Below are 27061 nucleotides of genomic sequence, written 5' to 3' on the forward strand. Positions count from 1 at the left end.
CTCTGGTTTCTCCTCCACTAAGAAGGATTCTCGAATGTATATTTACCGGCAACTCTCTATTCATCTACCTGTAATCCAAATAAGTTACCAGGATTCATTGTCCCGCTAATATCATTATTGCTACTCTCTTCGTTAATTTCTGTAGTTTTTAATTATTACGATTATTTATTCATATTACGAGATAAATAAAAAATTAAGAACGTTAGTTTTTGATATATAAATAGAGCGACACGGCTAATATGATTAAATATTCTTCTCGAATCGATACGGATTCGCCGCCACACCTTTAAACATTGAAGAAACTTCAGACAACTCCTGCCGCAAAGTCTCGATAAAAAAGAGAAAAAAAAAAAACGGCAGACACTCGACGCGAAGGGCAGCCGGCCAAAACTCTTCGGTTCTTTCTTCGAGGTTCTGTCCCCCACAAATAATATATAGAGACGCATGGCTTTGACGAGCTCGCTCGCGACGTGTTCGTCGCGGCAAATAGCCACGGAAGGACAAGGGAGAATGGGAACACATTCTCCCTTTCTCTCTCTCTCTCTCTCTCTCTTAGCCGGTGTGTTTTATTTGACTCGATTAAATTCGTCGAGAGAAACGAAGAGCCGCGCATGTTTTCAGACCAACGGCGGGTTTGATCCGGGTATAAAAACGGAGAGAGCGACGACAGAAGGAATCAACCTGACATTCTCAGAAATCGAGCGTCCTCTCCTTTACCTCCCCCTCTTTCTCTCCCTATCTGTATCTCCCAACCTCTATCTCTAGGGGAATTGCTTTTCCTTTCTATTGTCCTGCGCTTTTTTTTCATTCTAGAATTCCGGCGGGTCTCTAACCCGGCGATATTCGCGCGGGTTATTCGTCGAAGCGTCTTTTCTCCGGGTGGTCTCAACGACGGCATCGAACATCGTAAAGAAATTGGAGCTCGTTTATTTCGTACGCCTCTCTTCTTCTATAACTGCCTTCCCGTTCTAATTCGATTTTCTTTGCTGATCTCTGTGTAGTACAAAGAGGGAATACCAGCGGGAAGAAATTGTACGGTGCGTAATTACGCCCGCAATCGCTTCGCCATTCGCGATATATCGCGTATAATCTCCAAATTATTAGCTTTATAGATTCACTGCATCTAATATCCGCGATTTTAATAGCATATTTAATCTTTAATAACATATTACAATCTTTCTTCTATATTATCGCACACATATGAATGTTGTTTATCACGTGCATAGGCCAGCGTAGAATTTACACAAAACGCGTATTTTCATAGCATATTATGTCAATAGCAAATTGCATTAGTCATGAATAATAATTGGCAATTATTAGATGGAAATATTATATTGTATGCGATACCACTAATTTTTACCGGTTTCTAATAATAAATTTTTATCCAATAAGGTATACATTGGAGCATGTAATAAGTTAGGAGCACAGTTGCTCCTAACTCAAATCGAAATTTTTTTCTTACTTTTAATCTTAATTTTTAATCTAATATCTACATATTTTGATACTTTCAGATATCGCTCTCTTTTAAAACCATTTAATCTATAGTTTTGTCAAAATTTTCTCTCCAAAATTTGTTCGTTTATTGTCTATTTGAGATATAAAGTGTAAAAGTATCAATTTCTATATAAATTAAATCTGTCGAAATCCTCTCGAATTCACAAACGTGAAAAAATTGAGATTCAATTCAAAATTAATTTCCATCTATTTCTGTAATGCAACAATACAATAAGTATACGCAATACACCGTAAATGTTTGCTTGATTAATTATCGCGTTATCGATTTCTGTTCCAGGGGTCAGCGAAGCGAGTGTGCAGCTGCAACAGCCAAAATTGCCGTCCGCGATCCGCCTGGGCAGCGAGATCGAGCTTCGATGTCACGTCGACGGCTCCGGCGACATGACATACGATTGGTTCAAGTTAGTTGCTCTTTGTCTGCTCTAACTGTGTCTATTTATCCGCGCGTCTCGCGGTAAATGAGGACGAGAAGGGTGGGAAGAGGCAATAACGTCAGAAAAGCCACGAAGATACGAAGGACGAATCAAGTTTCTAGTGTTAGCTGTCACCCGATGCGTTTACGGAACCGGACCGATAAATTATAAAGTGACACTCCCGCTGTCGAGATTTTCCCCCTTCGGTGTTTGATGACATCGGGTTCGGGTGCACCATGCGTTGAAAATAAAGAACTCTGTGTCTTTTCGATATTTTGGAACTACGTATATGTCTATCACCGTCTTTAATTTAAAGATATAGTAACAAAGTAAAAGGAATCAGTTATCGCACGAGATCATTAATGCTGATAGGAATTTTTGTGAAAAATAAATTAGTATTAAAATGTGCGTTATAAAATTATGAATTGAACACAACTAAAGTCATGCAATGAGAGAATAGTCCATCAGATGAATTACTGTACGGAATAAATTAACGGCGTCTCTGTCAGAATATTGAAATGTCAGCGATATAATTGAGCGATGCGACATTTGATCCAACTTTAGTGAAATAATCTGTATATATCTATATCGCAATGATAATTACAGCGAGGATCGTTTGTTTGTTCGTTTCACAGAAATACGATGAGCGTGACGCGAAGCGACCATATCGAGATCAAGAAGAAGAAGCTGCATATACATAGAGCGGTTGCCGAGGACAGCGGTATGTACACTTGTCTAGCCAAGAACGAGGCAGGATCCTCGCCGGTGACCGAGAGTTACCCGTTAATCGTTTCCGGAAATGAAACTGCGACGATTAAAGTCGTTCCGAGAAATCTGATCGCAAAGCGCGGCGAATCGGCTGTGTTACACTGCGTCTTCGAGGACGCCGACGAGGTACAGTGGTTCTTCAAGGAAATTGGTCCGCTAGAATCCGATGAGGAGCGAACGATTCTCGAGAATGGTACTCTCGTGATACACGCCGCCGAGCAAAGGGACCAGGGATTTTACTCCTGCCATGGAATAAGGGACGAGACTACAATCAGTTATACGGTCGAATTACAAATTGCTTGTACGTATCAAAAGCTTTCTAAGTGGTATTCAAAGAGCGCTCGATAACATAAATATATAAAGTCTTAAATTTTGTAATATTAATGGAATTTGAGTTATGTCTTTTAAATGGCAAATTGCAATAGAACAAAAGAAGTATTATTATATTGGACTATACAATTAACTTTTTCTTGTATTTTTCAAAGTATAAGCAAAGTTTTCAGACACATATAAATAAAATTTTTAGATTTACTAAACTTTTCGATGGCCGCTTTCGAACCGAAACTTCCAACTCAGTTGGCAATTGTTGGCGAGGATCAAGAATTCCAGATAAGCTGTCTGGAGCCGTTAGGGATTCCGCCACCTAAAGTTTATTGGAGGGATCCCACGGGACATATAATAAGCGACGCCGGTCCCGTGCGAGTACAAGACAGTACGCTCATCATCGCAAAGGCAGAAATGGGCAAGGACGATGGCAATTATACTTGTGTGGCCGAGAATCTAGCCGGCGAAACGGATATATCCGTCCAAATAGTGATATCCAGTAAGCTTATATGATTCTACGAACAAATATAAAAAATTCAATATGATTAAAAACAATAATATTTCTTCTTTTAAGATACAGTTAATGTAATTTAATTAAAATTCTTATCGTATAATGGTTCAAAAGCGTTATACATATCTAGTTTCATTAATTTTTAGCCCCGCCAAGTATCATAAGCTCCCCAGAGTCACTCAGCGTGATGGAAGGTGATTCTGTGATATTAACCTGTTCTTATTCCGGCATGGAACCGCCTGTAACGCAGGTGCATTGGTTGAAAGACGGGACGCAGCTGAGGGAATCGGGCGGGCCGACGAGATACCGCGTGACCGATAATCACGGCAATGTTACCTTGCATTTCAAGAGCGTTGATCTGTCCGACCAAGGACACTATATGTGCCAAGTATTCACCATGGGGTTCTCGTCCCTATTTTCGGATCCGGCCGTTCTCACGGTCGAGGAGAAGCTCAAATTTTCGCCCCAGCCTGTCAATAAACGCCTAGAACTCGGTTCTACAGTGAAGGTATCATGTAAGGCTCAAGGTGCCACGAATCCCATGGTGAAGTGGGTCAATGAGGACGAGGACGACGAATTCCCCAAGCACGTGCAGGATATCAATGGCACTCTGCAGTTCAACGGCGTTCTGATGGAGGACAAGGGTCGATACACTTGCATCGCGAGCAACGCTCAGGGAACCATCAATCATACGATTACCATCGATGTAGTTAGTAAGTAGTAAAGTGCTTATGTTGCAGATACGAAGTGAACAATAAATTGACATTATCGACATTGTCTTCCATAGTCGCACCAAAGTTCACGGTACAACCGCAAAATCCAACGGAAGCGATCGAGGGATATCCATTAATGTTACATTGTGCCGCCGATGGTGATCCAAAGCCGACTATTCACTGGGATAGGGATTCCCGTATGAATAATTTAGAAGATCCTCGTTTCGAAGTATTAAAGAACGGAAGTTTGCACATTAAAGAGGTGTATCTTAGCGACGAAGGAAAGTACGGATGTACTGCCGGTAATAGCGGTGGTCTGAAGCGGGAGGAGTTTCAATTAAATGTAAAAGGTATTTTCTCCATTCACGCTATGTTACATTATATTCGCGAGAAACGTGCGGATGCCGTCGCGACGAGATAAAGTTCTTGGACAAGTACGAAGTTTTTCCAGTAATTAACTTGACTTTAATTTAATAATTACACTTACTTTTATTCTAAACAATAAATTGTATATGAATTTATCAAATAACCATACATAGTTGCCCTTTTAGATATCGAAATAGTCGAAGAATCGATAAATTGCCGAGTCGTATCATGTAAGCGATTTACTAAGTAATTTGCAAAGTGCGAGCGAGTTGTTTTAATTGCGGTCGAGCGATTGCGTCTGCCGTTTCTCACAACGCGATTTTATTGTCTCCAATCTTCTGGAAGATTCTCAACGGTTGTTCGGCTCTGACGGTCGTTAATGCGTGAATGAGAATTTTCCCGAAGATCGGAGTCAAATTCTGCGAATTAAAGCTTGCCACATTTTGAACTCGCAAACGTGACATTAATTAGGCGCCGCGAGTTTTAGTACTGAGACGAGTCATGCGTCTTTTCGTGCATGATTGAGCGTGCGCGAGGCAGCGTCGAATTGATTTGCGAGACACGAATGCGACTAATATTTTCATGCTATTCGGAACACATAATTATAATTTCACAACTTGTGAGATATTACTAAGCTATTTCAAATTAATTGGAAGCTATTTTATAACGATAGAATAATTATGATTTAAGCTGGAGATAATTATAGAGCCGATATGGATTTGGAGGCAAGCGATGATGGTTCGATGATGACCAAAACGGTAACGATTACTCTTAGTGCAGCCGCAGCATATATGGTACTCGTTATTGGTCTCATGTTATATTGCCGTTATCGACGTCGTCGCAGGAAGCAACAATACTTGCAGGAACAAACGGAAGGTATGTTTGGTTAATATTCTCACATAATTTAATATAATGCACATGTTTAAGTCAACGTACATATCTATGAATTCCAGAAAAAATGGAAAATGGCGATATACCGGAGGAACAAACGGAATTGAAAGAAACCGGTAATAAAGCGAATTCGACAAGCAAGAAGAAGGAGAACCGCGATTCTCACAAAAGTGACGGCGCGGATACAGCTCAGAGCCAAAGTAGTAACCAGTCTAAGAAATCCAAGTCGAATTATGACAAGATCGCCGCTTCGCGAAGCAATTTGAAGGAACTGAAACCTCTCGGACGAGGTGAATTCGGCGAAATTTATGCTACGAAATATCAAATCGATGGCGACAAGGAATCCTTGGTTATGGTCAAGAGTCTTACGAACACGAAAGATGAGACAGCTCTTCATGAATTTAAGCGGCAGCTGGATCTTCTCCATAAGCTTAACCATGAAAACGTTGTCAAATTGATCGGTCTATGTCGAGAAGAGGAGCCCGATTACATGATTCTTGAGTACACTGACTGGGGTGATCTAAAGCAGTTCTTGATCGCTTCGCGGAAAGACAATAATCCAAGTCCGACGCATGAATCGAAACCAGCGCGTGCGCCTCAGCTATCGGTAGCGCAGATACTGTCGTTGTCGAACCAGGCTGCAAAGGGCCTAAAACATTTGGCCGATAACCGACTGGTCCACAAAGACATAGCCGCGCGCAATTGCCTGATCGCCAGCAACCTGACGATCAAGATTTCACTACCTTGTATGACCAAAGAGCCGTATCAGCAGGAGTACATGAAGCATCGAAACCAAGTGATCCCGCTGAGATGGTTGCCTTACGAGGCCGTGTATGAGGATGAATATTCCACCAAGAGCGACGTGTATTCGTTCTCTTGCTTGGTCTGGGAGATGTTCCACCAGGGCGAACTGCCGTTCAACAAAATGAACGACGAATCCGTACTGGCTCAAATTAAGACACAAACGCTCGCGTGGAAACCACACAAGGCGGCGCCGCCGGCTCTTCAGGAGTTACAAGCGCAGTGTTGGGCGAACGACCCGCGCGAGAGACCAACCTTCGACGAGGTAGTTTCGAAAATAGGCGAAATTGTGGTCGACAGCTGCCTGTAGTCGTCTGAGCGGCCGAATTATGTGAGGCTCTAAATATCGGAAATACTGCAATAGGGGTAATGATTGTGCGGAGCTGTCGAGAGGTAAGGCTGACGAGCGCCGATGATTTGCGCGGCGGTGACCCATCCCGAGGTAAGTGAGGGGGACCCAAAAACGCTGCGGCTTCGCGCGCACGCGAGAATAATTAACCGGCTTTCATGTTAAACGCTTCGTATCAATTATATACGCGTATAAGGGATCGTAGGGGGAATCCATCCTTCTTTTGTAAATGAAAAATGCTTGCTCATTAATCATTCAACGCGCGAGAATTATGTGTTTCACTGACGTCGATATGTCCGCGCGAATCATGATGTATAGACTATACGCGAAATTCAAATCGCACATCTCGTACAATTTTGATACACTTCGTTACATGTGATCGAGTAAGTAACATCTCTCTACTGTACGAGAAATTTTAATATATTTTATATATATATATGGAGCTCTCGCATGAAGGGCTTCACGCAGAGATTCTTTTATTATCATTGTATTTTGAGCACTTTTAGATTTTGCTATCTTGTTACACAAACGTTTTTTGAAATCGCGCGATCGAGCAATCTCTCTTATATATCGCGATTTTTGAACGTTATCTTGATCTCTCTCTGTCGTTTTCATATTACATATTACGTATCAAGTAGGTAGGTAGATATTATAGTAAACCATTGGTTCCACAATAATTATTCATATTACAGTATTTTATCATGTCCACACTAGCTCGATAAGGAAATAATATTTATTTCGAATAACGTCTCTCTCCGCTCCATTGACTGTTCTATGTCGGACTAAGTAACGAATTTGTATGGGCCCATTACACGTTATCACGCAATTAATGCAATACTTTTAGTATACAGTATCGATATAATAATAAGTATGATCACCACACATCGAATACTCGTAAGGTATGTTACTCGTTAGACGAGCCATAGTCACGGAAACTGATGACGGGAACGTTTCAATCGCTCGAGATTACGTGGATGTTCTCGATTAAATGTCAGTGATCGGACTCGGCGCTGCAACGACACGCATATTAAGAAAGTATCACGACCATATCAAATGATGAAGGAAATCTTATCTCCGCCTACAATACTTTTACACGCGCTCCGTTAAGACACATATATATATAAAAAAAACTTAAGGATTATTTATAATATATATATATATATAGATATATATATATATATTTATGTGTGATAAGGACATAATCGACTATTCGTATTTGACGAACAAGACGGCCTTGTACATACCGATGGTATACGCATAAGTTCTTTTTAAGCGCGAGAAACTAGTACGAATCATCGTGTTAATTTTCATTAATAATGTGATCATTCGAATCCGCGAATGATTTTTTATTGCTGGAAGAAATTTCGTCATGTTGATATCAGAGATAAAAAGATTATGGTTGGTATACTGGTGCGCGAAAAAATCGTAATGATACAACATATACAGAATGATATTCGAAAACTTATTTTTACATACGAAAATTAGAAACGATCACACCCAAACTAGGCGAAGTATCGCTCGCGATATTTTTATGCATTCAAGAGATTTACGATTTGATAAATGGCGCGAACAATCTATATGTAATGGTCCAATAAGACAAATGTACTGAGTATATATTCGACCCTCCATATTATCCGACTTGTACAACGAAAATCAACGTTCGTATATTTTAATGGTAAGTTGTAACATTGTTCTCTATTTCTGCATTCAATTCTACTGTAAGTAATAATAATACTTACGCGACATATACTTACTTGCTATAATTATGAAATATGCATGTTTGCTTCTTCCACTTTATACCAAGACTTGGGTCGATAGTTCGAAAACGAGATTCGAAGGGTACAAAAAAAAGAATCGCCGATAAAAAAATAACATCTTTTAATCGTGCAGGAGTGACGACAACAGAAATGCTTGTAGCGAGAAAGAATTGTGTAACTCATTCGTATTACGATGCTAATAGTCGAAGAATTAAAATGTAGCATAGAACTGTGTGGAAAAACGTTGTAGCGTGTGTCCGCATTAGTTCGGCTTCATAGGGTTTCACGTACGAATGAGATATACGAGATAACTTATGATCTTTGACACATAAGAAAGATAATTGCGACACATTGTAAGATCTACTCAATTCACTTTTCTGATCCCAATCTCCAATGACATGTTTTTGAACAAATGCGCAGAGTAACATCTTCATCAAAAAATAACCATTATTAGATCGTGAAAGGAATATTAGGAAAAAGAAGCACAAATTGACGCAATAAAATTGCTTTGAAATATCTATTTGACAAGCCGTTTAAAAAAATTCTTTCGAAAAAAAAAAATTTTTCAGAGAAATTAAAAATTTCTTTCAAACGAGCAACTATAAGTGAATCGTCGGCTTTGTGCATGCTGATAAATATGTGGTGTATTCTATACGCATATATAGATATACGAAATACTGAGATAACACTGTGAATGAGAAATATGCAACTGTTCTCTACATTTAAAGCACCCTCGTCATACCGAGCATAGAAGACCGCGAAAACACTTTGTCTATGTGGGAGCATCTTCGTGTTTTCGTGGATTTCTAATTAAGAATATGTAAAAGCACGAGTAATCCTTCAAGTATCAACGGATCATCAGAACTCGTAGCGTCTCTACGAGCGAATTTTATAATGCTTCCTAAATGTTCGCTATATTTATCAAGAAATATCCTTGTGATCAGTGATGGTGGGCGTACTTGAAGTAGTAGTATAAAATTAATTGCGTGCTCTTTTCAGATTTGATTTCAACGAAACTCGCGATAAACGCACACAGAGAAGATTAAAAAGTATTCGGATAGAAGGCTAATAGAAATATTTATCGAGGATACGTATCTCTAAAGAGTATTTCTGCAAATAATTCTGAAAATAATTCGGCATTTTTATATCAAACAGTAATTTTTATCACACAAGTTGGATATGTCTGAATGAAAAAGAATTAAGTTACATGTGTGGTCATCGCAATATAAGAGATAATTTAACAGTAATTTAAATATAAAAAGATATTCCGAGCATTCATACTCATATTTAAGTACGACTCCCCCTCACTGCTTGTAACATATAAACTACGCTAGAAATATACCTTGCAGCGATCTAGCTCGTACTACGAGTACGTAAAGTTAAGGCCAATTATCCAAGTCCTGTGTGCTCATATCATTCGCTCAGATATTCTCTCATCGTGAACGATCATCATTGCCATAAAAAAAAAAAAAAAAACAACAAGGCACAACGATAGCTGCGCCGATAAGTTTCATAAAAGCCTACCTATTATGTCCAATATGTCTAGTCATATACGATGACAGAGTGAACAGCGTACGGAAAGCTCATTTGAATGACGTTCATATCTTTAAGCGTTCCAAATCGATTTCATTTTTACAGTATTTTGTAAATATTTGTACTTTTTTATCTATACAACAATACATCGTACTTATGAATTTTTGAAATAGTATGTACCACGATATTAAATAAAAATAAGAAAAAATACTTATATATAATGTATGTATTACAAGATTTTCCTGGTCCAATCCAAAACCCTATACCCCATATTAAACACTATAAAAGGCGACGAATAGTTTATTTACAAGATTTCCTTGTTTTAACTCTCAAACTTTTAAATATCTAAATTTAATAGTACCTATTCTTTTTCTCTCTTTCATAATTTTTTAAATTATTAATCCAAAATTTTAATTTCACTTTTGTCATAAAATAATAATCATGTTATATTTATTCCACTAAATATAAAAATGGAAGATAATAAATCTAATGATTAGCATGAAAAAGATTTTGTATACGTATAACTTTTTTATGTATCTAGGAAACGTTCAGCGACGAGAAAAAGATGTATAATATCGTGGAAAAAGGATTTTTGCGAATGCTACAGAAAGAAGTGGCATATTACCTAATCAAATTTATTTTTACTTAATATTTCATGGTACAGTCTATACCTATTATGATATATAAAATAACGTAGTCGTCGAATACAAACAGATTCAACGAAAGCAGAAACGTCGACTGAGTAGCGCCTAGAAAAGTAAAGTGATCGAATGTCGGAAATGAAATACACGTAAATCGTCGATACGAACGCAGTAATGTGAGAGGTATGTCTTTTTTTAATCATGTGTTTGTATATTTATATATAAAGTCTAAAAAAAGGATGAGAGAATTACTTAATCCTTTAATACTTAATTCATTAATATAGCAGCAGCCTCGCTCTCTATAATAGTACTAAATATAATAATGGTATAATGCGATAATTATCGTTAATATAGATTATTAACATTATAAATAATATAATCGTCGGAATCGTATAATAAACAATGATACAAGGTATATATATTTTTGTCGTTTTAATTTTTTAAATTGTTATATAGTAATAATCACAATAGCGTATTCTGAAAAATAGATTAGGGTCCCGTGGGCAGAGGGCGGAGTGCCTCATTTCCGGACAATTTCTCGTTTTTGCACTTCCGCATTTCTCTCTCTCTCTCTCTCTCTCTCTCTCTCTCTCTCTCTCTCTCTATCTATCTCTCTCTTTCGGTATCCGGTCGCATTTTAAAGTTCTCCACGGGGGCCCGGAACCCTAAGTTGGACGAGAACCTAAAGAACGATCGTAGGTCTCGACCAAGTCATACGAGCCATCTCTTCTATATGTCATTCTAATCATGCGCGCTGTAAGGACTCGAAACAACCACGAAGAATCACGCTAGGAATCCAACAGCGTTCGACTGTCTCGGCAACGTGACGACCGTCGTCCTTTCTAAACGATAATCGTTTTTGCATAAGTGACGAGGATACAAAATGTTGTAAGAATCAATATCGCACACGCTATTTCATCGTATTTAGGAGCATATACGGTTTTGACTCGCATGAATTGTCGTATCCTTCATCGAGAGAGGATGAGGAACTCGTCAAAATTCGACTGTGCTCGACATCGCTTACAATAAATAATCCATCGTTGTATCGATTACAATGTTTTCTCGCGACATTGATTTTCCACGCGATTCTCGCTCGAGACCCTTAAACAGGTATTCGTCGTCGCGGCGCTCGCATGTTCGCATCTAAAGATGCATTTCGAATGTAGTGAGACTAGTTGCTCGTTTTTTACGCTTTCCTCTCTCTTTTCCTTCCCACTTGACTTTTATTTTACTTTTACATTTCCGTTCTGTTTTCCTTTTTTTTTTAATCGCGTCTCTGCCACTCTGCCTAGGGAACCCACTATAACAGGGCACTATGAACAGCAGTCTGCTGGCTAAGTGACTTTCCGAATCTACAATCGTTCCTCCGCATTCTCTCGCTCTCTTTCTTTCTCTTTCATTCGATCAAAATCCCTTTCTCGCCCTCTCGTACGCTTCCGCCTAATCTCCCTTCACAAGTATCCGTCCCATTCTCACCATTTGCGTTCTTCAATCTACTCTCTCGTTTTCTCCCTTTCTGACAGTCTCGCGTTTTACTTCTCACCGACCTCATCCGCACCGTGCGCTTTTCTATAAACTTACTGACTCGATATTAATAATTCCGGTCTATATAAATTTCCCGCAAGCATAAACGATAACTTATACGCGAAAAATATAAAGAAACACCGCGGCTAGTCTAAAAATATAGTAAAGGAGCAGTGTAACGGGAACTGTATGATGAGATACTTAGTGATCGAACAGAATGAAAGATCGTCAAGTGCAAGAAGAAAAAAATGTCAAGCTCGATGCTATAATCTGTAGTTACATCCGAAAATTAATCAACGTAATGAGCGAAATCGCGCGGAAAGAAAGCCTTGCTCTCGTCCATTCCCGGCATATCTTGCAAAACGAACCGATTCAACACGTCCACGCGCTCCCAAAATTCACCACCTCACGTGTCACGCGGAATCGCGCGACGTACCATCCCCAGCCGTCACAGAAAAATCGACAAAAGCTCCCCTTCGCCAGCATGCTTTTCCTATGTCAGCATTCACACTACGTATCAGCCAATAGTAAACCACTACTGTACCTTTTTCGCGTTTATGATATATTTTATACTTTACTTTTTTTAATTATATTTTTTTTTGTTCGTTAATATTAGACGTGCCGTGTCTCTACCATCAGCCTACTGCCAAACTACCTATCTCCTCACTTCCGCCTCTCGTTCCTCTTCTCCTTCAACCCTTTCGCTCGCGTCGTACTTCCTTCCCTCGCCGGGTACTTCCGACTCATCTTTCTCTCTTTCTTTCGCGGTTTATAAATAGTATTGTATTATTAATATATCCTCATCCCCTCATGTGTTACAATATAATTATCGGCAATATTATATCTTCATTATTAATGCAATGTCGCGTTATTATTTAGTATCGCTTTTCATTCGCAATCTTTTTCTTCTCTTTTCCCCCTTTTTAATCCATCGAGTAATTTCGTTCGCGCGCCGGTCTCGAGAAAAACGTTACCGTGAAGCGTGCGAGCGTACGAACGAACGAACAAATAAATGAATGAATGAATGAATGAATGAATCGTCACGCTGCTGTGTGCTACACAAAATGAGTGTCTGCGAACGATTAATGGTGGTTGCTCCGATCTTCCGTGTTCGAAAAATGTGATTTATAAGTACTGCGGAGACACACACACACATACCCGCATACACACACATATACACGCACACAACCGTGCCCGATTAATTAAATCGAAGAATCTTCCCAAATTGCGACTCTGGTCTGCGATGCTACTCCATGATACTAAGGTGCTATCGTTCGTGTTCATCTGTCAATGTTGGAATGTCTCATCGCAATCAGAGATATAGAAAGGAATTTCTCTCTCTCTCTCTCTCTTTCTCGTACAGATGCAGGTTTTCTTTCGCATTTAACAGATTTGCCGAAGAATTATTTCACGATGTCACGACAAATCAATACAGAACTCGCCGCCTTAATTCACGCTAGTACGCCATACGATCGCATTACACAATTTTATATTTTCGCTGAGACATAGCGGATGCCGGTTCTCATCGACATCGCTATCGAGTGAATCAATTGACGTGTTTGCATATGTGTGCCTGTATGTATATATGTCGTACACACAACTGCATGTGTGTATGTGCGTAGAGCGATAATTGCAGTGCCTTCACATTAGAGAATCTTAAACGCTAAAAATCGGTACCGTGTGGCCTTACGATTTTAAACGCTATTTTAATGTACAGTCTACGTGTCTTTTGTCGCGTCATTCGTCGCGATTCAGACAATTTTGCGTCTCGCAAATCATCGGTCTCGCGAACGACACGATGTGTGAACGCGTCTATAACGAGTAATACAAGAGTAATAACATACGTTTGGATAACGAGTAGCGTGCGGCGAACGCAATCGTGACGCTCACGAGATCCGAGACGTGACTCCCCGGATGCGTGTGTCGATTCGCCGAATATTCGTCAGATCGAGGAACGTGTATTATATCCGATACCGCGTCATGATATTAAATGTACAATGACAATAAAAATCTCACGGCGGTAAAATTCGACTTTGTCGAATTTCCGGCAAACAAACGCCTCCGGACGGACGCGTGATCGAGACAATCGTCGAACGATGATTTGAATCTTAACGAAGGGGAACCGTGAGGATGTACGGGAATACGACGGCGAGTATCTCGATCCAAGCGAGCCGACATACACGCATGTTACACGCACACTTCGCATTCACGATGTTTCTTCTCGCTCGATGCGTGTCTAAAGAATTCTTTTCGTTCGCCGGCGCCGATGTCGCTGACGAAAATGACGGCGACGATATAGTGCCAATATAAATATAAGCGTGTACCAGAGTCACATTTGGGCGCTTTTTTGCGAACGATTACTTTAAGGATACACATGGCCGATTAAATATACAGACCGGCCTTTTAAAGTAGCGTATGCTCTCTGCCGAGCGGCCGCATCCGCCGGGACGCACATCTCGCACGCCGAGCTTCTAGTTAGTTACAGTAAAAAATAGCGTAAACGGCACTGTATTAGGAAGAAGCAAAATACATGTTACATTCTCGTTATTTTATCGTTGATAAATGCTATAGTGTTTTTTTTTTTTTCCTTTAAAAATCTTCTGGTATCGCAATATTGTTATTACATCATTATGATTATTCTTAAGTATTAATTATCATACTATTATCGTTATTATTATTATTATTAATAATATCATTATTATTAGTGCTCGCTCATTTTACAATGTTGTGGGGGAGGGGGGACCCGGCGCGTCCAGTATATCCCCCGTCGGAAAAAAACATCGACACTCTTTCTCACACTTGTCAAACTATGAACGTACGCCGGGAGTAGAGGGAAGGGGGGCGAGAACGATGAATACAGTCATCCCCCATCGCCCTTTTTTTTTTTCATCGATTCTTCGCTCCTCCTCACTTAATTACAAAGCGCGAAACGGGAATTCCATTCCTCCGCGGCCCGGTCGTCGCGTTTTTAATGATTAACAATCGCGAGATTCTGCCCGTCGTGGCAATGGAGTTTTCGATGAAACGCGAATTTCGAAAAATACAATGTCCTCTCTTTTTTTTTCTCTCGACTTTTACACACACACATATATATATATATATATATATATATATATATATATATATATGTATGTATGTATGTATGTATATATATACTCTTCGTACTTTTATATGGTATGCTACGCTTTAAATGGAACGTCTGATCGGCGAAATCCTCCGACGGCTGGGAATTTGGGAATTTGAGATGAAGGGAGGAAAGAGGAGAAAAGGAAGGGGGGAAAAATGACCACGAAGGGAAGAAGACTCCCGTTTCGGATATTCAACGCTAGTAGTAAATTTGTTTAACATTAGGTACTAATTCTCTCCTTCTCTCTCATTAAGTGACTTACAATTCGTACAACTCGCCTATCATGTAAAACTATGACGCCTAAGATGTCCGAATTAACGCTAGATCTCGATAATAATCAGATCGGATAAATTAATAGTCGTAACTGTGTATGTATCAACTAGGCTAGACTTCGACGGAAAAATATATTTATAAAAAGTTATAATATCATTAATATATATACGTTTCAAGCGTTCTATATATATATATTTATATATATATATATATTCATTTATTTATTTATATTTATTTATATATATTTATATATTTATACGTATGTGTGTATCATTACTAATCTTCTATTTATCTCTAAGTTTCTTCGCGCGAATCGCACCTTTCATACATACTTTATCTTTCATCCGATCCCCCTTTAATCAAGAAGATATCTTGTATTTTTCTAAGATTCATTTCTCTTTCTCAATTTATAAGTATAACTGGCTAAACTCGTATCCGTTAAATATACAGACGAATAACTCGGATTCGAGAGATTGAAATGAAATAATGCATGAAACACATCGTTACGTCTTCCGCGATATTCGTTAAACGAAAATCACGCTAAGCTTATAATCGAACAACGTTCTTTACACATCCTCGTTATAACAATGCCGAACAAACGAACTCATTTACACCGAGTCGAGAATCGCTCTAATCGTTTTCATTCGATCGAGTCATTGTCTTGGATGGAATCCGTTCCTTATTGGCTTAAACAACATGAACGTTTTACGAGTTCCTTGAACACGTTTTTACAAATCTTCGTTTTTTTTTTACTTATTTTTCTTTTATTAAAGCATCAACGCTCGATAGCAATATCGTAAGCTTATTAAACTTCTGACTTTTTTTGAACACCGAGCTATCGCTACATCTCTCATTATGTTTCTCTCCCTTCCTCTCGTCCGTTCTTTCGTTCACGCACGTACACATATATATACGCACACACATTCTCTTTCTCTCGTTCTCTCTTGAAAAATATTTCGTGGTGCACGAACGCTCTGTTTTTCACGCATTATTTGATTTCAATGTTTAGTAGAATTCTACGATCTTAATATCGCGAGTGTTTCCCAACTAATGTGTCGTCAACATGATTATTGAAACTCGCTAATAAGGTGAACATCCTTACACGTGTACTTATCTTGTGTCAGTTTCGCGTGTCGCATACGCGTGCGAGTGTCTTGTATAACCGTGTTCCAGTCTACATATGTGCAAGGGGGCCACCTTCCTATCGTTAATGAATACCGTTTTGTGCGCCTTCTCTAACGATTAACCATCACAACGTGTGACCAACGATGTTTAGTTTACAATTAATATCTTTGGTATCATGCCTGAGTCTTCCGTTTACAAAAAATCACTAAACAATTGTTAAAACCCCTTATTCGGTACGTGTCGTATCAAACTTAGAAAAAAAATTTATCATTCGCGTAATGCGAAATAAGCCATTAGAAACGCTACTTAGCTCCCGAGAGATAATTAAACGTATCTGCGAGACGACAATGAATGTCGGATCGATTATATGGCAGCTTCGAACCACGTGGAAAATCACATGGGAGTGTTTTGTGTGAGTTCATGTTCCTGCTATCGCTATTTGTTTCAAGCACAAAGTATCGTTTATCCTACGATTACAATGTGCCATATGGCAGTTTAGATATTTCAACAATTATGCACGTATCGTTTGACAGTCATTACAACAACGAGATAGATGTGTTCACGTCGCCGTTTTTAATTTACGGATTTCGCGCTGAAAGAATATTATCAATTATTAGCAGCGTAGAGTTAAGAATTCGCTTCTTGCCACTTTGACAAAATTCCGATAGCTTCTAGACGAAGCATAATAAAGAATAATTTGTGCTTGGAACGGGAAATACTTGAAAAAAGTTGGATCATAATGTTTTTACGTGTATCGTCAAAGAAAAAAAAATCTTTCTCGTCCATGCCGATTATATAAAATTTGTAAGAAAAGTAGAAATATATTGAGAGATTCGTCGTTAGGGGATTTGTTCAGTCTTACGGTTTGAGGGATAATTTTCGACGAGCTCTCGAGATATATTTTAACACCAAATCAACAAATTTAATGATTAATAAAAAAAGAGACAGTAATAAAATTTATAGAAATTTTACCTAACCTGTAGTAGTCTGTATCCGTGTACTTGTGTATTGTGTGTGCGTGTCAGAGTTCAGGTTCGATTGTTCACAAAATTCCACGATCGATGAAAGACAATCTACTGGAATGTAGAGATTTTTCGCGACACCGTGGAATTGCGAGAGACCGAGATGTCAGGAATCAATGAGAGCTTGTTATACCATATATATATATATATATATATATATATATATATATATATATATATATATATATATACGTAAAATAGATACGAGAAATCATATGAAAAAAATATTTACAAAGCACAGCGACGAATTATTGTGAACAAAAGACCGTGAGTTTTATTACTGCGCCTGTCTCGTTTCAGATCCGTCGAGAGAGCCCCTGAGTTAAAAACTCTCCCCACGTCACTTCTATCTTCCGATGCTCGAAAAGCATCTCGTCATATAGAATATATCACATACACGTTTAATTCTAAACACACCGAAATAAGAAGCACTTTAAGATAGATGTCTACTTACTTACACCATCGGGCCCAGGTTAGATGGACTGATTTTCGTTTTCGTTTCTTTTTAACTCCTAATTGATGTATATGCTTTTGTATATATGTATTATGTACATATAAGCGCTGTGCCTCTCACTTTTTTCCCATTCTCTTTCTCTTTCTCTCTCTCTCTCGCTCTCTATTACGTATATGTGTAGGCGTTGAGAACGCGCGTCTCCGAAGCGTACACAGAACTAGATAAACCGACATTCACAAACGAGAAACTAGGAAATTAGTATCGTTTTCCGCGCGCACGCGACTATTTTAACGTATCTATTATGGACAGCAGCAACATAGTCTGTGTTTGTTGACTGCTACCGTTGTAGTTAACGCATCCTTAATTCACGCAATATAGCAATCTCCACAATTTTATGATTCAGATTTCTGATTAATAACAAAATATCACGAAATTGAGAGAGAGAACATTAAAATGAATAAATTATATTTAAAAACGATAGGTTTTTATTAACACTTTTAAAGATTACTTTATTATGTCCAAGTAAAACTCCGAATCTAACATTTTTCATGTAGTATATAAACGACCCTATATATACGATTTATAAAATAATATATATTCAATATATTAAATATATTACAGAAATAAAATAAAATACAGAATAAAATTACAAAATAAAATAAGACAAATAAAAAAACGAATATAAAGACAAGAGACGTTATTATGTACAATTAATTAAATGCATTAATCTCCATTTGGCCAACCGAGAAAAACATTTGGCCAACAACGTCGATAATCGTCATGATCGTCTTTAATTTCGAGGCACGCAGAAGTGTTACGTGATCTATAATGGCACTATCAATCACTCGTATTAAATATTACAACGTTAGAAAAATTGCGTGTTTCGAGCTTGCGGATAGTCTCCTTTAATTGACTTTATGAAAAAAGCCTCATCGTAATACTATGTTGTGTAACTTTACGATTACACATGTCGACTTCGATGCTGTCAATTAATAAAATAGTGGAGATTACGATTTTGTTGCGAACCGCCGCGTAACGTTCGCACTATTTTGTCAATCGAGCCTAATCACCAAAGTTTACTCGAGTTTTCACATGTTCGAGCATCGATAATTATAGAATTTCTTTCTTTTTTTTTTCTTTATTCTATTTGCTCATTTTTTTGCGAATTAGTGCTAAAGATCTAAGATAATCGACAATCGTTATGCTAAAATGTTGACGCTCGCCTTATTTATTTTTCAACGTGCATGGATAATCAAGTTATTGATCAAACGTAACGTCCACCGAAATATTTCCGGTTGGAATGTCGTTTCTACGAGGATTATGAAATACTGTATTATGACGCTATGATGATTCGTAAATGGGCAAAAATAAAATGTCCTATGCACGGTTGCTCGACTCGACATTTCCCAATGTGATAAACGACCAATTCGTAAAGTAATTTCATTGATCTCTCCATCTTTACTTTGCAAACAAACGGTAACATCTAGACTCGATCGACGCGAAACTCCAATGTTCTAATTTTTCATTATCACCAAAGCAACATCAATATCAAAATAAAAACCACAAAAATAAAAAGATTTAAGATACAAAAGAAACATACCGCGGCATCCATTGAAGTATTGCGATATTTCTGGGCAGGATATTATTCTCTTGATTATTCAATTTATACATTTCGGAATAACGCGCTAGGACTGTAGAAAGCTTTCTCTCTTTCATCTCTTCGTGTCATCGAGCAGAAAGCAGAATATGATGACCATCGTGATGATGATGGCGATGACGATGATGACGACGACGACGACGATGGCGGCGACGACGACGATGACGATGATAACTATGATCGATAGATGAAGCTGCAGGGTGGCGTTGGTGGCGGCGGTGGCTGTTGGCCGCTCATGGAAATCGGTACGAGGGTGGGCGAGGGTGACGAGGAGGGAGGGGACGGGGAACTCGATGATACGCTCGACGATGGCGAGGGCGATTCCAATGCCCTCGGACCGGCGAGCTCACGGTTTGACTGTCCCCCGGACGTCACAGCGCGACTACTTCTGCTGGCCGTCGTCGCGTTGTGGCGATTGCGCGCTGGCCGTCCTAGGCTCCGGTGACGGCCACCCCCCTCCTCGCTCGTTTCTCAGAGATAAACCTTCTTGACGCTACGCGTGGTCGCAAAGCCGTCGTTGCGGCGATATGCGTCGCCTTGATGGGAGCGCAGAGTGCCAAAATTGTCGCCGCGCGGTCCCCCGCGGAAACCGTAACCGTCCGGGAATTGAAAGAGAGTCTCCGTGGGAGTTGGCGGTGGTTTCCTCATAGTACCCTTTGGGGATTGTAGTTTCGGCGGTTGCGGAACCAGCACCGGCTCCGCATAGGTCACTTCCTCCTGCGGTAATAGCTTTGGCTCTGGCGCCAGCCTGCTAAATGTGGATAGACAAACATTACTAAGAGCGGCAAATTGAAAAATTATTCCTCCGCAGAGTCCATTTCTTTAACATCGAAATGAATGTCCTACCTATTCACGTTTTGTCGTTGCTCGAAGTATTCATACTCCGTGTCTGGATAGGGTAAATTATCGTCCTCGTCTTTTCTACACTTTCTGCCACACAAATAACCGGCCACGAAACCAACGAACAATGCGGCCAGTGCACCGGCCACCACGGCCATCACTAGAGTTTCCACAGAGTATTGTGGAGGAGGTGTGTCAGCTGCGGATACTTCCGGACCTGCAAATAATAAAATATTAATTCAAATATGCAGAAAAGAGACGAATGAATTCATACGACCCGTAGACCAAGAGTACCTGAGTTGTCCTGGTCCTCCTCCTGCGTGATATTGATAATTTCGCCGCCCGGATTGTCTTTATTCGATATCGAGTTCTGCGGAAACTTGTTATTGTTGGCGGATATAGCGCCGACGCTTCCGGCATCTTTGTTCAAGCTTTTGCCTGGCGGACAGGATGTGTGTGTCCCCGTCGCGACGCTCTGCAGGAACCTGTTGGCATCCGTCGACGCCGGGCCGACCAACGCTCTGCACTTGCCCTCCACCTTATCCCAGGCGCAATATGGATCCTGCAGGGCGACGCACTCACCGCAGGACAATATCCTATCACTGTAGCATCGATGTAATCTTAGCGCCTGTACTTGACTGTCAGCGATGACGACCAATCGACCGTCCTCGAGGCCGTCGCCTGCCTGCGAGGCTCGGACTACCTTGATGCCGCGAACCGGCACCGTTTGCGGGAAAGCTTGTATCTCCTCGATCACAACCGGACTGACTTTCTGATGAGAATCAGCGGATTCGGCGTTCACTCCTTTAATCACCTTGCCGTTGTCCGTGCCAATGAAGAGAACGTCATAAGTCTTGCCACCTGGAGTCTTCACTTGAGGATCCACAGCAATCTGAGTGAATCTGTAACTGAATTCGCATAGAAACATGTTATCAATGCGATCTCTATCATCGATACGATTGAATAAGCAAATTTCCGATATCGCTTGAATGATTTTCACTTACTGGAAACTAGTACGTATAACGATCGGTTGGCCGAAAAAGCTTGGCACCGATTCGTCCATCAGCGAGTGCGTGTTGATGAAATTGAGCGTCAGATCCGGTAGCGTGCGCGAATCGTTGGTACACTGGCCGGGTCGCGGATCCGGCACTTTTGTGTCCTGCACCGGTAGCCAGTTGGAATTCATGGCGCTTTGCTCCTTGAAATTACCGGCGAAAGTGTCGGCGATATCCTGCAGCGAGAAGGCGCACACCGCCGAACCGCTTATACTGTTCACCGGCGTCGTAAAGGTGCCGTAGATGAGTTGCGCCGATGTGCCGCCGTACTGGCCCGATATTAGTTCGGTCGTTGATTCTGCAATCGAAATAGTTTTCAAATTACTTGGAGAAGAACGTATCCTCATCGATATGACATTTCTATTGAAATAAGCATTAATGATAGATTTCTCAAATAATTAAAGAATTTTTATACTAAAATACATAAAAATCAATATGAGTATTAAATTACTATGAAAATTGAAAGAATTTCTGCGAAACAAATTTAAGTGGATCAAGCATTTAACTGGGTAAAAGAAAGACGTATGAATAAAAAGATGTCAGTGATTTTGAACATGTTTATCAATATATCCTAATGCATAAATATGCATGAAAAATTAAGATTCTTTTATTGATCATAAAGCAAAATTTAGAGGAATGAATAAGGGTCCATTATACTCGGACAGAATGATAGATTAAAGAGCTTACACGAGATTCATTGCGTGAACATATAACCGTCTACTTACGTATCTCGTTAAAGTAAAATGGGAAGTCTCCGGTAACGGAACAGTTGAGACGCGACTTCAGGAAGGACGTCCACCTGTTACGGAAACGATGCGGTCCACCCCGGTCGTATTTACAGACTCGCGCTACGCGAGAGTAGACGGCCTGCGAACGTGAAAATTGCCGTTCGTAAATTTCACTGTGAAAAGTGTGAAATAAGGAATTTCTATTTAAAAAAAAAAAAAAAAAAAAAAAAAAAAAAAAAAAAAAAAAAAAATCGTAAGAGAAAAATGAATGGACGAACGAGGTAATTTAATTTTTAGTTTTTATGCACGTTATTAAAATGACACGCACGTTCCCGGCAGCACAAACGTCGCGTAAAGATTGTGTGAAAGATTGCGAAATAAATATTAAAAATATTAAACCCTCCGAAATTGTCGAGAAAATATAATTCACGAGATGTACCTTGGATCACGTAAGGAAGATAAAGAATAGAAGAAAATTTATCGTATATCCATAATTAAAATAGAAGGTATATTTCGCGAGGAGCCCGTAAACAAATATAAAACGAAAGAGAGAAAAAAAATAAAAAGCGCTAGGATCCGCGATGTCAAAGATCTCGATTCTGTCGAGATTATAAACTTGTGTTCTCTGAATAATATAAAATTTCTCCGGGACACTCGCCGCGGGAGAGAGGAATCGCAATCTTCACTTATAATACCGCGTTCTAACTTTTTCTCCCGTTTGAGATCTCCCCGGATTTATCTTCCGCTCGTCATATAAAATTATGCGTCATTATCAAAGAGCACGGAGAGCTCGGTTCCGCGCGCGCAATCTTTGACAATAAGTCGAGCCTGGCTTAAGCTACGATGAGTCCGACGCCCACAACTTTCCGCCGCGGGCGCGGCGCGCCCGTAAGATGGAGCGTGTCTATGTGTGTACGTAAAAGAGGAAGTGACGCGCCTCTAAAAGCCGATTTTCAATGCAAAACGACGAAGCGTAATCGTCTTACTCGGACGTTAAAAATCGACCGGAGAGAATAACAGAATGGCTACGAACTTTCGCGAAACTCTGGTGCGTATTATATCCGACTCCAAAAGTTAATCTTATCCGCGCGACGCGATTCTTCTACCCCATTGTTATCCGTTGACCGTACGCTAATTCGACGAGCAAAATATCGCGATGGGACTTTTATAGTCATGATCGAGCTTTTATCCTTCAAATTTCAATCATCGTGAAAGATATATATATAGCTTTAGAGAAAGAGACAGCGAATACTAAATCTTATTTGCAAAAGTGACGCAAATGTTGATTGGGCGAAACTAATGCTATTTAGTATCGTTACCCTTAATTGCACGATCGATTATTAAAATACAACATACAACTGCGTGTATTATGTTTCGTGAAACTTGAAATTTTCGGAATACAACACATATTTCCTGTACAATAAATATATAAATATAATTATATATGTATTCATGCGATTTTCCTATTTTCAAAATTTATACAAGTAACGTATAGATACATATGATTAATTGCCGAGGATTTCTTACCTTGCCGCAATTGATATATTCTACAGCAGTCTCTCTAAAGAAGAAGTAGACGAAATCTCCTTGGGACATGGAGCTCACAAAGTTCGGTGCTGCAATTAGAATATGTAGCCATTATTACTAACTACTATTGCCACCGCGTGCGGTGATAGTATAAATGGCCTCATAAATTCCCTTTATAAATAAATGAGCGTAATAACCACCTACTGGAACGCAATCGATGGTGTGTAATAAAGCAGACAACGCTCATACGTATCCTGGAAATAAGAGGGGAAACCTCGGCACGATTTATTTAAAAACTCTCATTTTTATTCGAGATTGCGGTGAACATTAATTCTTACACATTCGAGTGGCTCGAGAAGTTAATGACGACGCTGGTACGGTTATTTACGTTAACAAATGCTTACCTTGATTGTACAACTAATTTCAACATAATCGCGATAATTAATTGAACGTTATTACGGCGAGTTAAATACACCAAGACATTCACGTTGACAAACGACATATAGCCCGTTATTAATGTTGGAGAATTATGTACGACACTTTTGCATGCTGATCATTTGATCGGTAAAATAATTGACGCGAAGCGCAAGAGTAAATAAAAACGTATACTCGGAGAAGAGTTTACGACTCGGACGCGAAGGTTTAACTTACAACGAGACGTTTCCTTGTCGTTGAAGGCATCGTACATACGCGACACTCAGTACACGCGTATTCCGGGCAACTTTCATCGTCAATATAAGCCGGCTACGCGTATATAAAGGGCCCTTTTATTTTCTCTCCCGGTTATTTCAACGCCGTCGCCCGGTAAAGCGTTGTCGCCGCCGCCACGTCGCGGTTCCGCCGTCTCGGTCGGTCGCCCGATAAAGTGGGAAAACTTTATCGATTTATTAACTTGACAGGGTTTTCATAAGCTTCTTAGGATTCATAAAGTAATATTAATCTCGCCGTGCCACGTAGGTATATCCGAACGACCCGTCGCTCTCCGCCCCATAAATTCTCCTCGTTTTACCCAACCCCTTGGCGAGAGAGTTCTCCTCCAGCTCTCCCTCTCTTTCTCTCTTTTTCTGTCTTTCTCTCTCTATCTGTCACCGCCGGTTCGTTTCCTTCCTTCCTCTCTTCCTTCCTTGCTCGCTTCCTTCCCTCGCCTTGCGACCCATGTCGCATTTAACTGCACCACCGCTGAGACAAAGTGCCGCAGAAAATTCACGATAGAGACCTTTCTCGAAAAAGGAAGCGCTACTCTCTCTCTCGCTCTCCCGGTTTCACCTTTCCTCCGCGACCGATTAAGAAAATGCATCTCTAGACGTCACGCGCGTCAGTCCGCGTCTCATTTGGAGCCAATCGTCCGGAGATTTTAGATTCGCGATTTGTCGGAGGGACGACGGGGTGGATAGGGCGAGCGCGGCGGGATAGAATTGAATTTTCGACGGACGGAGAGAAAATCAATATTGTCCAACGGATGGAGAAACTTGATTAGCGTTCTCGTATACCGTTCAATTAAAATACCCTAGCGGATCTCGGAGGTCCCCGACATCTCCGCCTCGAGCAAAGTGACGTATCAATTTTAACGCCACGACGAGAAGACGGTACTTTGAAGTTTCATATAATACACTGTGGTATATAACGCCGAGAAAACCAGTTTTTAATTTATTAAATCCACAAAGCAAGGAGAGGGAATAGGAGAGGAGGTTCCTGTACGCGCAAGCGAATATATGAACTCTGATATCTTGATGAAAAAAGATGCAAGAATCACAGTAGACATCATATCATGTATCAGCGCGATTTTTCAAAAAGCACAATAAAAATCTGTTACATTTACAACGTTAATTAATATTTTAGTAAAAAAAAGAGAGAGAGAGAGAGAGAGAGAGAGAGAGAGAGAGAGAAACTTACGACGCAATATACCAAATTTAAAAATATACAAATACGCGCATAAATCTCAGACATCGTGTCATTCTATTCAGAGAAGCAATCATGATGGCATTTTATCAATTAAAAAAAATCACGCTTCTCTCACGGTGTCCGTATTACGATGCAACGGAAGCATATTATAATCTCAAGGGCAAATTTTGTGCCGGTGGACATGGCAAGGCGGCGTTTCGTTACACGAGTTCAGAATTTCCGTGAAGTAATCTTAGAGTAAGGAGAGAGAGAGAGCTCAGGGAATCACGTATCCGCGCGGTTAATCTCGAAATTACACCGTATGGATTAGAGTTATCATTGGAAGAAAGGGGAAAAAGATCACTCTCGGTCGCGATTCGATAGCATGACATTTCTGAATAATTTCCCGGAGCGCATGTCGAATTTTCAAAGTCGACGCGGAGCGCGCACTGGAAGCCGAAACTTGGCGTGTAAATATTGAATCGGACTCGCAGTTGAACTTTAATGGACACGGATTTGTATTATGCGGGAGCCGCCGCGTGACTCTCAAACATTCAGACACGCGTTTACCTTCCGGCTGAGAGGTATCACGAGATTTGACAGCAGTGTAACGAGGTCGATAATGGATAACAATTATGTCGTGCCGGAATATTAATACGATAATTTCAGAAGTTGGTGGCGCGCGATAAAACGACGTGATTAAAGCCGCATGTGAGAACGATAATGAGATATAATATAGTCGCTTTGATGGCAATTTGGCAAACATATTGTAAAATTTGAGTTGCGCATGTTGAAGAAAAATTTTGCGTAGTTTTATTTACTTTATTCGGGAATCTTTCTTTTTCATATAGGAGACTCCTTTTAATTAATTATTTTTATATAATATTTAGGCTAACCCAACTCTATTCTAAATTTTTTAAATTAAATTTTGAATATATATATATATATAGTATAAATCTCAATAACTTTTTTCTATAAACTTACAGAGATACTTTTTCGATAAAAGCAACTGTTGTCTTATTGTTAAGAAAAGTTCGCACAGAACTGGAACTGAATACCGATATAGAAACGCAAACTTTTAGATAATACGAATATAACAGATCGGTCGCTTATAATTCTTCGAAATTGGAAAATAATAATTGGATTATTATACAAAATTATTGCATCTCTAATTATAAGCCGTCTATCGTGTTCGGATGGTTCAATTAGCCTGGTGGTCCTGGTTTAATCGTAGTTTATTCTTATGATTATTAACGGCTATATAAA

At 39.7% G+C, this 27061-nt stretch overlaps 2 protein-coding genes across 6 annotated transcripts in view; one reads left to right on the forward strand and one right to left on the reverse strand.

Moving 5' to 3' along the window:
- Positions 1–10120, forward strand: part of LOC138939881 (tyrosine-protein kinase-like otk) — a 41926-nt gene extending 31806 nt beyond the window's left edge. Inside the window, exons 3-9 of the mRNA XM_070308163.1 lie at positions 1793–1916; positions 2564–2997; positions 3223–3519; positions 3678–4244; positions 4319–4594; positions 5301–5486; positions 5564–10120. Of these exons, the coding sequence (XP_070164264.1) occupies positions 1793–1916; positions 2564–2997; positions 3223–3519; positions 3678–4244; positions 4319–4594; positions 5301–5486; positions 5564–6612 (2933 nt within the window). The 3' untranslated portion in view covers positions 6613–10120. The remainder of the gene's footprint in view (positions 1–1792; positions 1917–2563; positions 2998–3222; positions 3520–3677; positions 4245–4318; positions 4595–5300; positions 5487–5563) is intronic.
- A 451-nt stretch (positions 10121–10571) lies between these two features.
- Sema1a (semaphorin 1a) overlaps positions 10572–27061 on the reverse strand; it is a 210009-nt gene continuing 193519 nt past the window's right edge. For 3 of the 5 annotated variants that reach the window (XM_070308477.1, XM_070308481.1, XM_070308480.1), the window contains 6 exons: positions 23915–24003; positions 22385–22526; positions 21609–21957; positions 20899–21512; positions 20611–20821; positions 10572–20539 (listed from right to left, as the gene is read on the reverse strand). In XM_070308477.1, coding sequence (XP_070164578.1) covers positions 20236–20539; positions 20611–20821; positions 20899–21512; positions 21609–21957; positions 22385–22526; positions 23915–24003 — 1709 coding nt within the window. In that variant the 3' untranslated portion in view covers positions 10572–20235. The remainder of the gene's footprint in view (positions 20540–20610; positions 20822–20898; positions 21513–21608; positions 21958–22384; positions 22527–23914; positions 24004–27061) is intronic. The other 2 variants (XM_070308479.1, XM_070308478.1) reach the window with 2 other exon arrangements.

Source organism: Polyergus mexicanus, unplaced genomic scaffold, assembly GCF_030449975.1.
Source record: "Polyergus mexicanus isolate NDT 795.1 unplaced genomic scaffold, iyPolMexi1.0 SCAF_15, whole genome shotgun sequence".
Classification (NCBI taxonomy): Eukaryota; Metazoa; Arthropoda; class Insecta; order Hymenoptera; family Formicidae; genus Polyergus; species Polyergus mexicanus.